We start from the raw sequence: 21,199 nt of genomic DNA on the forward strand, positions 1-21,199 counted from the left end.
TACTTCGATTGGCAGGGACAAAAATTCAAAGGGGGCGGCAGGGGGCACTAATTATTTAAGGGTGCTAATTAGGTTGAATACTGTAAATCATGTCCTAATTTTAACCACCTGTTTTTACACAGAACCCTTGATCAGCTCTAAATTATACAGTAAACATAATAGCAAAATAATGTACATTGGCACTCAAACACAAATCTTTGAAATGATTATGGCTTTTTGTGGGCTCCAGAGCAAATATGTGACCATCCACGACAAACTCAGTGTAAAGTCCCAATTTTAAGTATCTTAATTGTTGAACAGTTGAAATCTCCAAAAAACAAACTTTAAAATGGTATGTCACTTGTCATAACTGCTTGCAGGTGCTCTAAAATCAAGTTTGCTCTTGAAATTCTTTTGTTTTCTATTGATTTCTATACTGCTTATTGGTCAAAATCTCTGAATAAGCACTGGCGACTCTACACTGAGTTCATGGTGGATGGTCACACATAATTGGGAACTCCTGCTATATAATTATATCAATGCGTGCCCTTCCAGTGAGGATATCCTACCCAGGACAATATGCATGACGTGTCACTGGAGCGGGAACAGATAATAATCAGTTGATTTTTAACTTTTTTGAGTCTTCTCAAAAGTGGACTCTCACGATTCAACTTATTCTTCCAAATATTGTTTAGAGCGGGTCTTCTCAACTGGCGGCGTGTGCACCACTTGTGGCGCTTGGAGTCAGTTGAAGTGGCGCACAGCAATTTTAATCATTTTCCCACACAAATCTTGAACAAAAGCAGGGTAAAAAATACCCAATCTGAGCCTTTAAAAAACTTTAAAAAGCTGCCCCCCTGGATGCCCGATTAAGCATCACTGCACCTTAACCGCTATGCACACATGTATGCTATCTCACAGAGTCGAGTCCTCCCTTAAAATTGTCCTGTTGGCACTTCAAATAAACTAAACTCCTCAACGAAAGTTTGGAAAGTTTTTTCAAGCATCTGTATCTCCAATTTTTTGTGACATATTCATATCGTGTTGCATATCACTGGATAGCTACAATACTCCCCTTTACAATGACACCCCATTTGAAACAATAACATTTTTCCCGGCTGAGTACATGCCTTGTGATTGTAGTGGGGTCTCAAAATGAATTTGCCAAATTGACCATTATTCTGTGCAGCAAGCTGCAATCCCATAACTTCACAATCTGGGACCTAATGCAATCCTCCAAGATGACACCGCTCGCCCCACATAGCCACGGTAGTCAACGACTACCTACAGAATATGGGAGTAGAAGTCAAAATAGCCTGCCATCAGGCCAGACCCGGGGGCCAGACCTCAACCCGATTGAACACTTATGGGACCAGCTTGATCGTGCTGTGCGTGCCAAATAAGCCCATAGGCAACCACATTCAATGACCTGCGACGAATCCTTGTGGAAGAATGGAATTCCATCCCACAGTAACGTGTATCAGGTCGGTGAGCAGCATGAGGAGAAGGTGCCTGACTATTGTGGCTGCCTGTGGTTTTCCACCGCTATTGAGGTTAGTGGCTAGCTTTGTTTGAGCACAGAATAATGGTCAATTTGGCAAATTCATTTTGAGACCCCACTACATTCACAAGGCGTGTACTCAGCCGTGAAAAATGTTGTTGTTTCAAATGGGTGTCATTGTAAAGGGGAGTATTGTAGCTATCCAGTGATATGCAACACGATATGAATATGTCACAAATAATTGGAGATACAGATGCTTGAAAAAACTTTCCAAACTTTCGTTGAGGAGTTTAGTTGAGAAGGCCTGGTTTAGAGAGTCAAGATTGATTCCCTTTGACCATATCTTTTTCACTTTTAACATATATAATTTTGCTCATTTTGTGTCCCTCTTCACATCATTATTTGTACCATAGATGATTCCTTGCTACACACATTTTTGTCTCTCTAATCCAACCTCCATGGGTATAATCACTGTACCTGTTGTTAAATCTTGACAATATTCCAATAAAATGTTTTGCCAAATCCTTTCGACAAAATACTAACCGTCCAGCGGGTATTATTTTGCACAAGGCACAAGCTTGACGTCGCGCCTATACTATCTACATTTTAAAAGGATTTCGCAATACATTATAATAAGCCAGTTCATAGATGGTTCAATGCAAATCGATTGTAATATTTCAATTGACTTCTAAATGCTAATAGCACAAGAATAACAATCTCTATTAAATTTATGGCAGAACACTGGACAGAACCCTTATCAACCATTTCAAACCATTGCAACCCACCATTTACCATTCTGTTATTCCAGCACATGTGTAATTACAGAACCTGTGTCTTCTCACCTCTAGCAGAACCTACTCCAATCCAACATCCAGTCATTACTGTTACTAACCGTGTACACACAGTCTATGTGTAGTTCAGATTCAGTAGTCTTCCGACTCACTGCTCATTGTTAAGATGGCACTTTCATCACATTTGTAGCTCTCATGACTTGTCACTTGTTTCTTCAACATAGAGTTGCATCTATAAAAACAGAAAAACAAATAAGATGTCAGTGATTTTAATGTAAATCCCCATTCAACATGAGGCAAGCAATACCACAGAATTAGAAAAGGAGAACCGGGACTCCTTATACCGCCACATACAATCGCGCCATCAGCTATGGGGAGAAAATTGGGGATATTCGGGTCCTTGCCGATGGTGCGCGGAGACAAACAAAAACAATGCTGCGTCTCATCTGAAGTGTCTTGGTACTCGCGTGCAGGTCGCATCAAATGCGTATCTCAAATGCGACCATCATCCATGTCACGCTTGCATGACAACGAATGCCTCTAGCGCATTCCGAGGGAAACCGAACACCCCCAATTTTTGCTCCATGCCTGTATCAAGATGGCGGTCGAATCCTGGATCTCTGGTTTTAATTCTGTGAGCAATACACATAGCCAACCCTGTAACGTTAAGTCTTCTTTCAATGTTGATTGTTTGGGGTCGGCTCGTTATTCCTAAAGAGGCATTATTCTGAATTTATCAAAACAGGCTTTATTCCTAAGGGGCATTTTATTGAATTTGGCCAAATTTTATCGAATTTTGCCAAGATAATATTCTCAGCTTACATTTAATTTGTTTTTAAAGAATCAAAATCAAAAGTAATCCTATACAGATTAAATCAACTTTTATTCAGCTCTCATTATATCCAGACATCACTGAGACTTTGTGAAATCTCACATCGCAGTATTGAAAATAATAAAATATTATTATTGCCAGGTGAGATATGCACCTGTTTACTTGTAGGCCTATTAACAAGGCATCTTCTGTGTGGAAGACCCTATACACTTGCAATGAGTACAGTCCTACCTTGATTATGTGGGATGACATTGTTTTTAGTGGTATCATTTTGGCATCAGGAAGGCTACTCAGTTCTGTATCAGCTTCTATCCATGGGAAACCCTAGAAAAAATAAATACGGATTGAAACATTGAACAAACAACACAAGGAAACAACTACTTATCTCATATTTCATGAGGACAGTGCTGATGAACTGGCTTACAAACCCACAAACACATCTCTTACAAATGCCTTGCTATGGCCTTTTATAATTGAACACAAGTTCACACTACTTTTTCAATAGGTGTTATTTTAATTTGTTAGCTTCCCTTTTACACCCATCACAATCACATAATTACATGGACAGAACCTATTATTAATTGTTCTAAACTTCTATCCACTTCAAGTTCATTGCCAAATTATACTTGAATTTTCATTAAAGAACTATCTCATTTTTGCATGAACATGCACTTACAAAATGCTGCGACATTTACTACCGATAATTGGCTGAGTAATGAAGTCGCCAATATAATTTTGCCTCTAAAACATTGCCCTTTAGAAAAATTGCACAGCCCACAAGCATTTATTACAGACAATACGTAGTAAATGTAGTAGGTGATGGGAAGTTCTCAAATCTTCCCCTGCTGTTGTTGAAACTCACCTGTACAAACTGACTGTCTTCCATATCTAAGGTTGCAGATGCTTTGGTATATACAAGTACATTGAAAGAACAATCTGAAAATCAGAGAGGATAGAATTGTGCCCAATGAAAAACCTTAAAACGTGACTTGTAAGAAAGTCTTTCCCTGTCAGTACTGCTTCAACTTCCCAAGTAACAGGATTAAAGAATTTGACCAAAATTGCACTTGTGATATTTATGTACTGGGGCCCACTTCTTAAATACTAGGTTTTGCATACATTGTGTACCTTTGGAATTACATTCAATAATGAGTTCTCTTTCTCAAACTAGCAAAGACCAAGTTCAAGGCTATGTAAACAATGATCAGTAGCGGCACCAGGAATTTTTTCGGGGGCATAGTGAATTTCTGGGGGGCAAAATCAACAAATTTTGCTCAAAATGCGGAAAGTTACGTAATTTTGAGGGTTTTGCCTCAAAGCGGGGGGGTGGGCAAAATGGGGCAAGAAAATATTCCCCCCTTGCCAACCCCTAAGCGCCGCCTATGTAAACAATGATGCAACATAGCTTAATTCTTGTTGGGATTTCAGCATTACAACACCAGGGGAATTTTCTTAGCTGTAGTATGATACCAAATTTGTGTAAAAACAAATCAGAATTATCAATGAATTAATGATTGAATGATGTTTGGTGCAATTTGAAAAGGGCAAATTCATTGCCTAACATGTTCCACGCACCTGAAGTCAGTGGCTTTCAGCGGGTACCATATCGATCGCTAACTGACAATGCTGACTGCTGTCTTTTCAATCTGGAGAGCATTTCTCTGCCATTCTTTTCAAACAACTGCTATATCATGTTACAGCTAACAAAATTCTCTACACGTTCATCTGGATTTTATTGCTTTTAATTCATTGTGCTATGAATTATGATTATCCAAGTGAGGACTTTCTGTTTTTGATGCGAGGACTTTCTGTTTTGGATGTGGTTACTTGCCAAATGCCAATCTTACCTTGTGGTATTTCTTGCAACAAGGAGTCACATGTGTTAATTCTTAGTAGAAATGCTCTCAGTGATTGCTCTAATATCATCAGATAACTGTCATCCCTGGAAGATAGAAGGTTATTTGGTTTGAATCAGCAGAAAATCAGAAAGTATCAAAAATATTGTATGTGACATGATCTGGTCCATGGAGGCCAAATGAGGCATTTTTGAAAATTGATTTACTATATTCATTGCCTTATACAAATTAGGTTATCATATACTGAAAACATCACAAGGTCTGGCATACTTGCTTCTAAAGTTATGATGTTTTGCGATGTCTATTTTCTTATGTATATTGGGTTTTTTTTACTCCATATTTTTTACTTTTATGGCAATTTCAAATTTGCCACCTGCCTCCATGGACCAGATTGTGTCACATATGTATGTGCATAGATGTGTACACTTGATGTGAGAGAACTGTGTGCAATGTGCCGAGCGTATACGGGCACAAACGCAGAATTGATAATCACACTTAGTAGCTGATCAACAAGACTGTTGACCCATGTCATCAAGCATATATAAGGGTGACAGACTTCACCTCTTCTACATGCTTGATGATCATCATCACGTAACTAAGACTCTGAAGAATAAGGACATTTATTTTATAAACAGGCCTTTACAAGGTGAATTGAATCATCCATTCAGTAACATCCAGGACATATCCTACTAGAGGCACAAACATACTCTATCCCAATCTGCGATTTCCGAGGTCAGTGTTGACACTGATGATGGACTATTCAATTTCTCGCCAAAATCAAACTATCAAGCAAATTAGCGCACTTTGGAATCGATAACGAAATAGTCTATATCCGTGTGTCATTTTGGGGTTTGATGGGGATATCTATATTGCACTTTCTGTAAGATTATGGATCAATGAATATGAAAGCCTATATGTTTATAATTTTTTCAATGCCCCATGGCCGCCATATTGGAATTAGAGAATAAAAGATATGATTTTGTCTTTTGCCTATCCAATATCGTGTCATAATGGATGGGCTGGCCAATATTTTGAGTAGTGGCGCAGCCGGCATCCACTACGATAAAAATATTGGCCAGCCCATCCATTATGATACAATAACAAAATCCTATCTTTTATTCTCATTCTTATTCAGTTTAGTATAATTCTTTATAGTAGTAAACTGCCTTTTTTAGCTTTCTTAATTCGCGCACATGTATTACGCGAACGCATTATCTCGCGATCATTGAGGGTCTATAAGCGTGCCGCCGTTGTGTGTCGGCACGCTCACTGTCTTATATGACTATCAACTATCGTGTCATAATGGATAGGTGAAAACCAATCAAATTGCATGTATTCTTGACAAGACGCACCAACTGAATTAGAATTCAAAATGGTCTAATAAAGCCTACTCACTCTGCAGGTGGTTCCGTAGGTGGGGCTAATTCAAACACATATCTTTCTATTGGTTTCCTATCGGGACTCAATATCACTACAGTCAAGCACTGGACCTCTTGCTGTGGAAACAAAATGATAACAACAACATCATGACACTATGAACCACAATAGCCTCATCCCAATGGCATAGTCCAATAACCTCAATTACACAATCATAGTGCAAAATCTGACCTTAAGTTGCAGAGTAAGAGTTTTTGTACCCAAATCTTCAAAGGTCATTCAATAAATGTGCCTCTGATAGATGAGCATGTTGTGGATCCTAGTGTGATGAACTTTTAAGATAAACTTTTAAGGAAAGGGAGAAACAGATACAATCCTTCACAAACTAATACACTATGACCCTGCAGTGCCCACACAAAATTTATTGATGGACATGTGTTCCATCTGAATAAGTTGCACAGGTTGATTGTGATCTAAACGATGCATGTGTGCTGCTATAAAGGGTGTGCCTTTATGGGTGCTCTTGATTCTTGTGATGACAGCCTTTTGAACACACACTCTGTCAATCCCAGCACATTTCTCGACAACCCATCATCGTTTCGAGAAAACTGGTTTCAGGAAAAAGTTTGGTGTCCTCAGAAAAGCAGTATTGAACAAGATTTTATATTTTAGTTGACATGAATTCTGCTATCTTATTGGTCAAACACTACTTGGATAAAAACCCATACTACCTGCGTCCTCCTCATTATTATTTATGATTATATATAACTCAGGCAGGTATAGTAGTTCCTTTAATCACCTGCATACTGGCTGGGTTGCCAAACCCGCGATTTGGTAGCCCAATTGGGGCGACTTTTGAAGATTTTTCCTGCGACTTTTGACAATTTCCTGTCCCATAGAAACCAATGGTTAAGAAAAAATTTGGGTGACTTTTCAACATTGGCTCCCGCGACTTCCGATAGTTTCTTGCCCCATAGAAACCAATGGTAAAGAGCAAAATTGGGCGACTTTTCGATTAATTGACCCGCGATTCGGACTGAAATCATTTGGCAACCCAGTACTGGTTACACTTCACACATGTGCTTGCATGATTTTGTTACACCTCACACATGCGCATTCATTTTCATCTTACTTAACCTGGGTAAATCATTCAATATTGAAATACTGTTCTCCCGTAGAGTGTATGAACACCCAGGCATTACCTTGATCGGAACTGGCTGTGAAATCTTTGTAATCACCTGCATCTGCCCCAAATGAAGAGAGGGGATAATTGAATATTGAATTTTTGAATTGAATGATCTTAACCACTAGCCTGGACCATGCCGTTCTCCTTAACATGCACATTGTTATTTTTATAAGAGCAATGAATATATTGGCCTACTTTTCAGTAAGATTACCTAACTAAAATGATAAAATCCTTCAGCAAGGCTTACCAACAAGTCAGATGACACAGAAATCATGTTCACTAAAGGATATTTGTTGCTCCTACAGCTGTTTTCACAAAATACAAGAAAATATGTACGATCTAGCTGGTATTCTATTCTGCCTTAGGCTTCGTGGAACACGGCACCTGATCGTATTATTTCCTGCATTTCGTGAACAAGCTGGGGGTATAACTATTAGTGTCTGTATGTGCATTCCTATATTGCCTACCTTAATTATCAGTGGTTTTATTCCTTGCAACACATCAGTTATATACTGGTTGACATCTGGGTGTCTTGACAACTGTAAAATAAAGAAAAGTTGATGTCTCCAACAATGACAAATCTGAACAAGCAGAATTCATGAAGTGAATTGCACAATCGCATAAAATATAAATAAAATATTACATGACATTTCGAGATCAACCATTGATTTCAAATGAAATATCAATAACTTTTATCATACAAACCCTGTGCAACATTCTCACAGCATTCTTAATTTCTCAAATTCCACACATTGATCATGGACAAAATTCCACAGATTGATCATGGACAAAATTCCAGATTGATCATGGACAAAATTCCACAGAATGATCATGGACAAAATTCTACAGATTGATCATGGACAAAATTCCACAGATTGATGATGGACAAAATTCCACAGATTGATGATGGACAAAATTCCAGATTGATCATGGACAGTGCAGTATCTCAAATCTACAATGTAGTTGAACTAGTGGCCATTCCTGAGAGAATTTTTTGTACTAGTCGGTATCAATTATCAAAGGTCAAAATTTGACGAGAAAACCCATGTGGATTCGCATATAAACAATACATGTAAATGTAGTTGTGACAATCAACTTTTGCTGTCTTTAGTTGTGCAAGCCAAAGCCCCTATTAGCAATTCGGCATTCAAGAAACATGTTATTTGTCGAAAGTTCAAATTTCCAACTTGGGAACAAAACTGCACATAATTCAAGACTTACCTGTACTGGTACATTGTACTTCTTCCTGCTTTCAAATATTCCTGATGGGTAGATCTGTCTTGTGTATAAGATTTGATGGATGGCAACCTCTAAGAACTCACACAAGATGTCTGCTGCAGCTGTGGAAAGAACAGAAATAGAGCAGGATAAGGGTGTGAGTGAGTCAGAGAAACAATGTGCAAAATTCAATTTTTATTTTTTTTTTAGGTCAACCATGAATGATCCTAGCATTTAGGTCTAGGTCCAGAGACACTTCAAAACCGGAAAAAACTTTGAAAAAAAAATTTAAAAAAAAAAAAAAAAAATGTAATTTTTTTTTTTTTTTTTTTGTAATTGGTACCAGTTACCCGCCCGAAAAATGCGGTGGGTACCCGGGCACAAAATTACCCGAAAATCACACCCTAGAGCAGGAAAATCAGGACTTGTTGCATCTTTATGGAGGAATTGGTTGGGTAATCTATCCACGATGACACAATGAGAAGGGAATGAAAATACCTTCAGCCAGTTATCCATTGTCAATTTCAAAACGCTTTTGACCAATTTCTTACCTGTCTAATTTGGCTGGGCTAACTTAGTCACTGATATTGGTTTTCCCTAATACATTGGCATAGCCGTGAATTCTCTGTGTAGTCCCTAGAGTCCTAGTGAGTAGATTTTCTTGCAATATTTGGCCTATTTATCTTCAAATTTGATCATTACATGTACTTTGATTCCAGCACAATATCCAGCGTAGTAAAAAATAAATTTTTGGCGTTTCTGATCGTCACGATGAAGCATTTTTCAGGACAAAAATGGTTGTTCAGTTCTTCGTCTCATTTGTTTTTGTCTTAGGCAGGTGGTAGGTTTAGTCTTGGCCCACACTGTTTGTGTCTATTGAACGATGAGCGTTAGGACAGATGCAAATTGGCTGTGCAAAAGACTATTGTTGATGCTGACATGTCATATTTTCACGCTAGACTTGATCAACCAGTCCTTTAACTGCTTACGCACGGTCATCGGGTTGTGCTTGTTCCACCATGTTTATTGTTTCGAGATCGGGCCTAGAGATTTAGGCTATTTTTACGCGTGACCTTGGAACCAACAGCGGGAATCTGTATTAAATCGACATACATGTGTATAGAAAAGATTAGGGGGGATCAGCAAAAGTTATGGTCAAACCTCTGTGCGCAGTGCACACTGAAATTTGTTATTTTTCATTTGTGATCATTTTTGTTGGACGCAGGGAGAGAGGCGGCTTCTTAAATCATCTTTATTCGCCGAAATTCCAAATGATATTGCGTTTCAAGAATTTGGTAAAAATCCTAGTTACGTTTCTGATTCTTATATGAGTACAGTTTCATATGCATCGTCCAAATTTCAAAGAAATTTGTTAAAATGCCAGACCACACAAAATGGGAAAAACGAGTCTCAGTGGACATAGGAACGGCGTCCATGAGGCTCACAGCGAGTCTAGGCTAACTTCACAGCTGAGACAATTAAAACAGGAAGTCACTCGCTGCCCACTTCAATGTGTTTATCCACTGATGGAATGATATATGGGCAATTCCAAGCGTTGCGGAATGATGCAAACTGCCTTTGTACGAATTTCTTTTTGATGCAGCAGCCAAATATGTATTAACAGCACAAGGTGAATACGGTAGCATAATGTTAAAGTATTTTTGGTTAGTGAATGATTAAGGTAGGAAAAACTTTTCCAAACCACCCTAATTTCCTAATTTGCATATGCAAAGTTCGTTGCGGAATGATGCGCACGGGACCAGTATTTTTTGCACTAAAACATTTTTGACAAACTCTGTGAGTTTAGTAATCTGAGATATTAAATTTGCCACTTAATCTAAAGCTTAGGATGTAAACTGACAATTGTCAGTATCGATTTAAAAAAAATTTGGGCATCGTCTCTTTATGCCAAATTTTCCGACACTAGGTCACGTTATGGAATGATGCAAGGAGCGCGGAATGATGCTGTGCGTAAAATCCCATAGAAAATGAAAAGCAGTCCATGTTTGAAAATAAAAATAAATAGATCAATAAATTTGAGTAAATTGTGTTTTATATACTTGGCTACTTATGTTAGCTGACAAATATCAATATTTATCCAAAAATATTGATCACTGATTTTTTTTAATCAGATAACTTGTGTTGCATGGTCACATTTTGAAACTAAAATTATGTCAACATTTTGCTAGTCTAAAATTCTTGGAAGTGAAATTTAGCACTGGGTGTTAGCCATAGGATGTAACATAACAACTATCACCATCTATCAAGAAATAATCATCACTGTTTTTATTTTATCGTAAATTTAAAGAAAAAATCCTTGCAATCCATGAGTCCTTATGGCGTTGCGGAATGATGCAGGGGGTTTTGTGGAGTTATGTCACTTACAATGGTTCAGGCAATGCTGAAACATCAATTACTGTAAAGATAATTCTGTGCAATACATTTCAGAAAGTTCTAACCCAAAATTGTGAATATTTTTTTTCAAACGGGCATATTATGAATTATGCATCATTCCGCAACGTTGCGGAATGATGCAACTTTAATTGGTCGTTACCGCATAAATTAGACTTTTGAAAATTATTTTTGGGTCATTGGATAGGGATGAATAAATTTGCTTTGCATTCTAGTTTCAATGAAAATCAACCTTATTTTAAAATTGCAGTGGTAATAATGATACTAAAATTGGTACTCAAACAATGCTGACGAAGCTACACGTTATAAAATTTGAAAATTTCTGGTATTTATATTTTGAGCTACTTATAAACTTTATATTCACATGCATAATTTGTTTCCAAAATTTTACAGTACAGAGCAGTTGCTGTGTTTTTAGTTTCGCTGCTTTTACCAGTCAAGAATATGCAAATTTATGCAAATTAGGATGTTTTTCTAACAATGGACACCATTTCCTCCTAAAAAAGTACGTTTTCAGAATATATAGCTTTTTAGCTACAATATGAGACCAAAATCACATACTTGACTTGATTTTTAAATTTTGACAATTTGGGCGAGGTTGCTTGGAATTGATACCGATTGATCAATGGCTTTGCGAGTCAAAACCGTACAACTACACCAAATCTTTTTGATGCTAGAAAGTCAATCTTATGTCTGGTTCCATACAGCAATACCCAGTATTGCTGTCTAGTTAGCAGGTACGAATAATTCCGTGTGAATTGAGACGTCGGAGCCGGTCAAACACAGAGGACTAGCCTACATCCCGTATCCTACTATCACTCAAACAAGCAAATCTCTTCACGAATTCACTCACCTTGCGATCATACATCATCAGTTGAAACAAACATCTAAGTTTCCAAAAACAACTTTGTCATTCCTCAAAACTACAAGTAACTTCATTAATAAAAAATTGAAATCCTACTATTACCCGTTATTGAAAATTTTGTTCGATTTATGTCAACCAAAAGAACGCACGAGTCGAGTTCAGTTGACCAAAATGGTATCTGCTGCCTCCGGTCACCTCAGATATGACATCAGTATCAAGCTGCTTATTAAATATTCATGAAAAGGTCACAATCGGTGGATCGGATTAGTTGAAATCAACGCCACGTTTTTGACCTTACTGGGGTCAGAGATATGCATATGGCCATGCGTTTTGAGTTGGGGATTTTTGCCGGACATTGCATATTTTTGGGAAATCGCACCATTTTTTGTTTATAATTAATTATTTCAGTACCTGTACATGCTACTATAGGCAAAGTATACATATTCTGAAAGGAAATTTCATGAGGATTCCAAAAATGCAGTTATTTATGATGCAGGGGCAATGCTAAGAAATATATATAAAGATAAAAAGAAAATATATAGTTTTACTTTGCTACCTGTTATGGTGCTCAAATTGCGCAAGGGTTTAAACGCGCCAATGCAAAAATGGTGCTGAATTTGATGAAATTAACAAATCATGTTCTGTCTAGAAAAATTAAGTAATTAAAAGTACAAGAATGATATGTACATGTATATATACATGAATTCAAGTTGACATTACAACAAGTTATTCACAGTATTTTGAAATTTGTTGTCCAAAATATGAAGTTTGTAGTAAGTTAAAGTTGCACTTGTATACGATATCAAAGTCAACAACAGGATTTAAAATAATAAGTTTTGCTGATTTGCAGAATTTCAGATCTATATTTTGCAAGTTAATCCCAACATGCAAAACAGTTTCTTTTGGAATTACTGTCTCCTGGGAAAGTCTTGTACAAAATTACTTTATGTTCAAGAAAGATACAGGTACTGGTACAAAGAATCGCAAAAACTGAGATGAAGTCAGTGCTAATTTAAATACACATGTTTGTTCAACTGATGTACATTGAAGTGACTTTATGTAAATGTAATTGTAGTCTTTTGAAATTGTGAAGACCATGGGGTTAGGTGGTTGAGCCATCCCCCACCTGATATGAGTTGGTTAGCTAACTCACTCCCCCCCCCCCAAATAAATGTCAAACACCCCTAAAACCAACCCCTTCCCAAAGAAAATTTCACCCCCCCCCCCCCCATAGTGTGAAATTGAAAATTGGCCTGGTAAGTGGTAAACACATATGTTCACCTTAAGGTTAAATACAAGTGATTTTCAAGGCTTGATTCCAGAGGGGCGTAAGTTAATAATGGAAACAGCCATGCAGAAAAGAATGAACTCACACGCATAATAGTGTATCAATCTGAACTAGGGCCACGGACAAACCGCGGCTCGTGAGTCATCCTTTATGTTGCAGGGATAGGGAAGGGGCGACCACGATAGGACCATATGGGCTGATTAGGGGGGTGTGATTGTGGGCAGCCGTTTTCGGCAATTTTCCTTTGGATTTTCTAAATTTTCAATTTTTAAAATTATCCTGGATGATATCTGTCGTGAAATATATCAATGCTTCTATAGGCTATAATAGGCCTAGTATGCCTATTTATACCCTGATTATGCAATATATAGGCCTACAACAATAACTACAACAACAGTAACAAAACCAACAACCAATATTTTGTTAATATAATTTGTAAAAATATATTCATAGGCCGCGCCTATAGACTAGTATAGCCTAAAAATTCCTGAATTATACAATGAAAAAAAACGGGCAAAAACAATCAATCGCTGCAGTCAGAAAGAAAGAAACGAACAAGAAAAAAAGTGAGAGAAAAATAAAATAAAATAGATGGAATGGACCACATAGGGACTCGAACACGTACCAAAGTTTTCCAGCTCAAAACTATAGTATTATATAGTCGAACGTGAGTCAGACGCAGCTAACCGATTGAGCTACTGAGTGACCTGTGAAATCGATTGATCTCAAACTGACTATTATGGAATAGTGCATACCAGGCTCTTATGATAAACAATCTCATCACCGCTGTAAATGTCGGAGGTATCGATGGCGAAAAACCTTGATTTTTGCAAAAGTAGCTTAAATTTGGAGTGAAATTCAAATGGTAAAGGAATCGACATACTTTTGAGAAACAATGTAGGCAGTTAGAAATCAAAATTAACGTTCCACAATCCAGATATCGATAATGTAACATAAGAGTGTTTTGTGGTACAAGATTCTCGAAAATTGTTCCCAAAAACGGGCTAATAAAATTTAATCGGTACTGTATTTGGTTCTTCCCCATGGCAACATTATTTCCTTGGTCGATTTGTAGTACAATACAAAAAAGGAGAAAACAATCACTCGGCGTGGTTTTATACGGAGCGAATATTTGAAAAAAACTGCATGGAACGTGTTTTTGATCTTGTGAACATGGTGCGTAAAAATGATTTAAACAAAGGATTTTCAAACGGGTTCTAAAAATTTGTATAAACACACAAAAATAATGTTAAGATACATCCATGCACCAACATTTGACTCGCTGCGATATTTGATTGCTGAGAAAACGTGGTTTTAGACAGACGATGGTGGACTACATTATTCAATGTGGCAACAGCCAAAAGCGTAAACAAAACAGACAATATGGACGGCAACACTGCCTGCACGATGGACATAATTATTTTTCCCGGAGCCAAGATCCGCTTTTTAGCTCTATTACAGAAAAAAAATGCACAAAATATATTTCCCAGTGCAATATATACATTTTCACATGAAAATAAATAATTTTAAATTCAAAGAAAAAAGAAGAAGAAAAATTTTTAATCATCGCCGGGGATGGGAATCGATCTTGGGACCCTATGCGTGGCAGGCGAGATCCGTAACCACTACACCACGTAAACTCATTGATACACATAGGGGAAATTTTCAGTATATATCGTAACATATAAATGCGTTATTCATACAAAAAATATAAAAAACAGTACTTACAATGAGGTTCACTGGCGAACCTCAACGGATTTAGACTGATAAAATAGTGCTTAATAACATACGTACAGTTTTGGAATAATTTGAGACATTTTTGTGTTTACGTGTAAAAGCAATGACAACGTCAAAATTGAGCCAATCTTGGCCGGCCTCCCCTGGTTTTAGAGAACAACTTTATATGTCTTTTATACGTTTTTTATACGTTTCTTTGTGTAACCTTAATTTTGGGCTTTAATATAGTGTACAATAGCCATTGTTTTGCACAACAATCACGCCGGGTAATCACAGGGTCAAATGATGGCTACTAGGAATTTGTGTGTCTTTGTCCCTTCAGAAAACTTACCATGATGCGCCACTGAACATGTAAAATACATGGACCCCCCCCCCAAAAAAGATTTTTACCAGGACCATGTAGGTAAATTAAAAGAAGGTTATGTTTGAATATTTAAATCTGAGAGTGTAAATCAAATCAGAAATACAATCCTGATAAGTTTTCGCAAACTTCACCGGAAAAGAGCACATCCTGAGCCGCTATTTCTCGAGCAGCCATATCGTAAAGCCGACTCCACCCTGGCTAAATAATTCAATTAAAACCCTAAAACTCAAAAAGATTACACATTCAGAATACGGTACTTAATAATATCCAGGCTTGTCATATTTAGGCAATTTGACTAATTTTGGGTAAAGAAGCAAATCAGAAACAACATATATAAACAAGCTGGAGCAAACATTAACACAAAAGTGCATATCATGGGCCAGCAATCCAGCATATCATGGGCCGACTCCACCCTGACATTTTTTTCGTTCAGCTGCTATAACTTTTGAAGTATACATGCTATATTAAAAGTTAAGGTACCAATTTGAAGCACTCACTAAGAGTAGGGATGACCAATGAACCATCAACTTGATTAGAACACTCCCATAGACATGCAGGGAGCTCAACTGTGCACTGCTTGCACAGACATTTCTAAATTGAGCTCATTCTTTTATTTTTCATAATTTTTCTGTAAAAATTGGGGATGTTAAAGGGGGGTAACCCTATTGGTTTTGGATATGGATTGTCTTTAAAATTACATAATAATATCAAATATCACCTCCTTTATGCTGCTTTGTGAAAAAACGAGAGCATTTTCAGCGTAAATGTGAATAAATAGCCAAATTTGCAATCCAATACCTTGGTATACGTGAATTGCATTCTGGGCAGGCAATGACGAATGCTGACATGCTGTACAATGCCCGCCCGTATTGAACGGAAAATGTTTTTTTTTTCTTGGTGTTTGCGATATAAAGGAAACAAAATATATTTCCCCTTGCAATATGTACATTTCAAATGAATATAAAAAAGTTTGGGTAAAATGGAGAGGAAAAAACCTTCCGAGACCGGGTTTTGAACCGGGTACCTCTCGGGTAAAAAACAAACGCGCTAGTCAATTGAGCTATTTAGCACACCACGCTTACTGTTGCCGTTTTCATAACTATATATACGGCGCACCGTCTCCTCAGCAGTTAGTGTGGTTCGCTTTTTTCACAGAATGTGTATGACGCGAAACCAAAGTAGCTGTTGCGGTGACTGATATTTCGTTCATAATTCCCTCCCAGAATTCCAAAGTATTTACCATTGTTTACAAACAAAAAAAAAAAAAAAAACCGCTGTGATTCACGATTTCTCGGAAATACATCGACTTGGAGCGTCAAATTTCAGGATAGTAATGAGAAAAATAGTATCTATTATGTGATACCAAAACCTCATCAACAATGAAAAAATCGGGGATGATGCTGTCGATCGGGTTACGGACCTTTAATGCCAATGCCAATTATGTTTTGTAACTATCTTGCAAATTACAGCAACATAACTTATTTCATTTTCCTGTAAGTGCGAGTCAAAATTGGTCCATCGCCACAGTGCGCTTAATTGCCAGTGGCTGAGTTCAGCACTGCTCAAGAATGGCACAAAATATTCATGTCAATAAGATCAGGTGAACAACTGGCCTACTGAGCTGTAATTTGGCAGAGTTGCCAGTAATACCTCTATCATACCCTCTGTAAAAAGGAAAAAAAATTGAACAAGTAGATCTCGAGTTACAAATTAAATCACCAGCTTCCCTTTAGAATTTCCATACTCCTTTCGAATCATGCTAAGAAGACACCTTTCTAAACATAAATGTGAAGTTTCGTGCTCATTCGATGTATTGTTCACCTGATTTCAACCCTAAACGTTTTCTTATATTTAGGCCTATAACATCTACAACTTGCTGCTGGCTATACCTTGTTTAAAAAGAAGCACCTGAATGTGCAACCATAACTGTTTCAAAATAGCCCGCGAAAGTCATGCAGCTAACTTCGAGGTCATGCATGAATTGTATTGAATAAGGAATACTACGGGAACCAGCACCTTTTGTTAGAAGTCACACATGAGCATGATTGTGGATAACCTCTATTCAAAGTATGCTCTATTGTTGTGAATGAGTCAATGACCTTCAATGACACTTAAGATTTTCTTTGCATACACCTACTAATTGGTCATATTAAATCAGATAACATTGACATTTTTGGTTGTGAAAAAAAAGTTCACCTGTACTTAGTGCAATTTTGATTTTGTGCCATATCGGCCATCTTGGATGATTTTTGCCAAATGTTCTCTAAATGCATGATTTCAATGCCTCGGTTTGAAAAAATAATTTATGCCATTGACTAGTAAAGTGCCATTTCATAAGAAACTCCTTTGATACTTTCACAATATGTTGTTTCATGTTTGCATATATGTTAAAATAAAGAAATATATAAAGGTAAATATATGCTTATGCCAATTTTGCTCCCAATTGCTATTTTTGGACCTTGTCATTTCATTTCGTTCCAATGACCGGTCAGAATGGGAAACTTTGAAAATTCATAATTCGAAAAGTTTTTGACCGATTTTGACCATTTAACCACCAAAATACTTCTATTGATGAGTTCTATCCAGAAAACGATCTTTTGTAGCAATAGGGGCAACATGAAATTTTGATGGTTATCCAGGAGCTTTAATTTGGTATATAATTTACCTAGATGTAGGTATCTACAGTAATTGACATTTAAGCAAAAAATTCTGCGCAAATGTCCGGGCTCCAGCCTATGAGACCCCCAACTCATAACATGTGGCCATATTCATGTAAGAAAACAGCGATGCGGATATACTATCATGATCACCGGAACTGAGAAATGCGACATTTTTGATGTTTGTACCAGGGAATTTCAGACACGGAGACCAGGCTTCCCGTTAGTGTGCGTCATTGCGTCCAGACGCGTATTTTACAAATTTGGACGCAAGTTCACATGGCTAATCAAGTATTTTATGCGTCCATTGTGGACGAGACAAAACTTTCAAATTTTATCATTAATTGATGATAAAAATAAGAAATTTGTATTCTTTTATATTTTTAAGATAATAAAAGCCCCAAAATTTTGACCCACCTGCTAAGAATTGAAGTAAATTCTGCAATATTTGTAAATGCAACATCAGGAAATCATGCACTTTTTGCATGCTTTCCTAACGATCGTTGTTTGATGGCCTGGGGAAGTCCCGATTGATTTGTTTACAAGCTGAACACGTGCCGCTATAAACGTGCAGTTAATGTTTATTTAATTATTTATCACAACCTGACAATATTCAATTTTTAATATTTTAAGTTTATTTTCTCATAAATAATCTTGGTTTCCTTTATACGTATTATTGTTACGTTGAATAATTAAAGCAATTTTAAAGCCAAAATTCAAATGATGACCCTTTTTCGTATTATTTGTGGCAGCGCACTAGTTTTAGCTTTGTAGCACCAACAGCACATTAATTTAAAAAAAGAAATGCGGAAGTAAAATTACGAACTAAAATTTGTTCCAGATTGACAGACTTTGCTCATGTTTTTGCACCTGTTTTTGACCACCTTTCGAACCAAAACTGACACAGAAATGAGAAAAATTACCATAGCGAATGGAGATGGAATGTCACAGCGAAAATGCACTTTTTTTTTTTTTAACAATCAACATTTGATGAGGTGTAGACCCGGGGTATGTGTGTATCGTCATAATCGTGAATTTCAGATGGACGCACAAAAATCTGTCTGGACGCAAGTTTTTGCAACCTCGTCAGCAAACTTGCGTCATTACGGGCGCACATTTTTAAAACCTTAACGGGAACCCTGACGGAGACTCCGCTGAGATTTCTACAAATTCGTCCAAAGGTAACCAAAGGGTTGGGGATCGCATTTTTAACTATCACTAAATGTTTCCAAATTGAGGTCGGCTAAAAAGAAGACAGTTTTGGGGACTGTAATTGGTGTAGATGTCACATTTTGAACAGTGAGCAATAAGTGACCAATTTGACGTTCAGCACAAGTGTTTATCTTTACTCAGGGTAAGTCAATCTTTGACAAGATGTTAATATACAATGTACCTTTGCTACGGAAAGTGCTATGACAAAACGGTTTTCAGTTTTGGCTTTCTTTACTCACAGGCTTAATTTGATATATAAAATGATGTAGTTTGATGGCAAATTTGAATTCACCTTTCATATCTACATCGAGGTTAGACGTTCGCCTTTCGTATCTCTTTCCTTGTTGGAAAGGTATAACGTTGAGGAGATAGGAACATGTACAGTCCAGAAGATCCGGGACCTACTCTGCCATGTTTGGCTGAGTACCGGTAACGGTACATGAACACGGTCTTTTGTGCCTATGTAAATTAGTCATTGTGTAAAGCTGTGTTTATACCCAGACTGAATCATTGTCGCTAACTACACAAGTTATGTGTGCAATTTTAGAGAACGTTGACCACACAGAGGGTGTCAATATAGGCCTACGTGTCGCTTTTGAAAAACAGCGAATCATGCGCATGCTCAGCAGGCAAATCGACGGCGATTTAGTACACTGACCATGCGTGCGATTCAGGTTTCTCCAAAAGCGATTGAGTATAAATGCATCTTTAGAAATGACCGGCGATTGTGTGTTCTCAAGAAGTGGGTTTTATCATGTTAATTAGTGACCTCGATCAAGCATTGAAATGCTGTCATTTTTTGTACTGGATCGTTCAAGCATCTCCAACAAATTTTTCAATGTAAGTGCCTCTGGCCCTAGTAGAAGTAAAAACGGATACTATGGCCAGAGTTCTAGGGACTAATCGAGGTCGCGTCACGTCACTGTTAGTGTTACACTGAAAAGTCATGAAAAGATTTTTTTTTAAACGTGTAACTTGTATTGTTCTCAGAAGAAAAAAAAAAGGTTTTCTACCTATGACGCTCTAGTTGAAATACAGCAAGATAATGTAAGATAGTAAAATGTAACTCTGTATTTTAGATAAGAGTATCTCGAGCTAGTGGAAACCTTAAACCTTGGCCTGGGGTAAATGGGTGCCAAATTCTGCAGGCTAACATGATAAACATGCCGACTTTTTAATTTAAGCTTACTGTCACTGAGCATGTGAGACTGATTTCAAATGGCAGAAAAAAAAGACATTGTTATACATATAGGTTTAATACCTTGACAAGATTTCAGCGTATCTTTTCTTTCATATGAAGTCATCTTACCAGCCAAAACACCGTAAATTCGGCACAAAATGTATGCAAAAGTTCCCGCATTTACAACACAACAGGTGACCCGGCTGACGCGAAGCAAAATAAATTTTGCAGGGTTGCCATATGAAGTTTCCAGCCCGAATCCTGGGTTAGCCTATCTCCGTCAGGCCCTATCGCGGCGGCGTCCTACTTTACCCACAATCCTGTTCGTTTTTACCCATAATCCTGTTCGGCCGCGAACCGGCACAGAGAAGCGGCCGTGCGCATAGGTTAGGAGACTGACGGATTTAGTCTAAATCCTGGGTCACCATCACTGAAAAGTCGCCCAAAATGTTTACTATCGAACGATTTATATTGAACATCAACAACAATAACTGGAAATTATGCAACTGTAGTCTACAATTTATCCTTTTGTTTCTCAACCTTATTAGTTTCTATAACACAGTAGCAAACAACAATGAAGTAAAGGACAAAATCTTCATATGTCGCCCAATTGGGCTATAAAATGGTGGGTGAGTGCGGGCAACCAACCAAATAAACTTTTCATCAGGTCGCACACCACCAAATGGTTTAAAGCAATGTGTGATTTCCATTAAAAATAGATTTTTAATTTTCCACCAAATATTG

At 37.4% G+C, this 21,199-nt stretch overlaps 1 protein-coding gene across 1 annotated transcript; it reads right to left on the bottom strand.

The window, feature by feature from the left end:
- Positions 1 to 1,771: 1,771 nt before the first annotated feature.
- On the bottom strand, positions 1,772 to 20,652 carry LOC140157079 (mitotic spindle assembly checkpoint protein MAD2B-like). Its single transcript, XM_072180145.1, has 8 exons — positions 20,537 to 20,652; positions 8,744 to 8,862; positions 7,990 to 8,061; positions 6,355 to 6,455; positions 4,951 to 5,045; positions 3,966 to 4,039; positions 3,335 to 3,427; positions 1,772 to 2,503 (listed from the first exon to the last, which is right to left on the bottom strand). The coding sequence occupies exons 1-8, from the start codon at positions 20,577 to 20,579 to the stop codon at positions 2,465 to 2,467; spliced, it is 636 nt and encodes a 211-aa protein (XP_072036246.1). The 5' UTR covers positions 20,580 to 20,652; the 3' UTR covers positions 1,772 to 2,464.
- Positions 20,653 to 21,199: the final 547 nt, after the last annotated feature.

Source organism: Amphiura filiformis, chromosome 7 (assembly GCF_039555335.1).
Source record: "Amphiura filiformis chromosome 7, Afil_fr2py, whole genome shotgun sequence".
Taxonomy (NCBI): Eukaryota; Metazoa; Echinodermata; class Ophiuroidea; order Amphilepidida; family Amphiuridae; genus Amphiura; species Amphiura filiformis.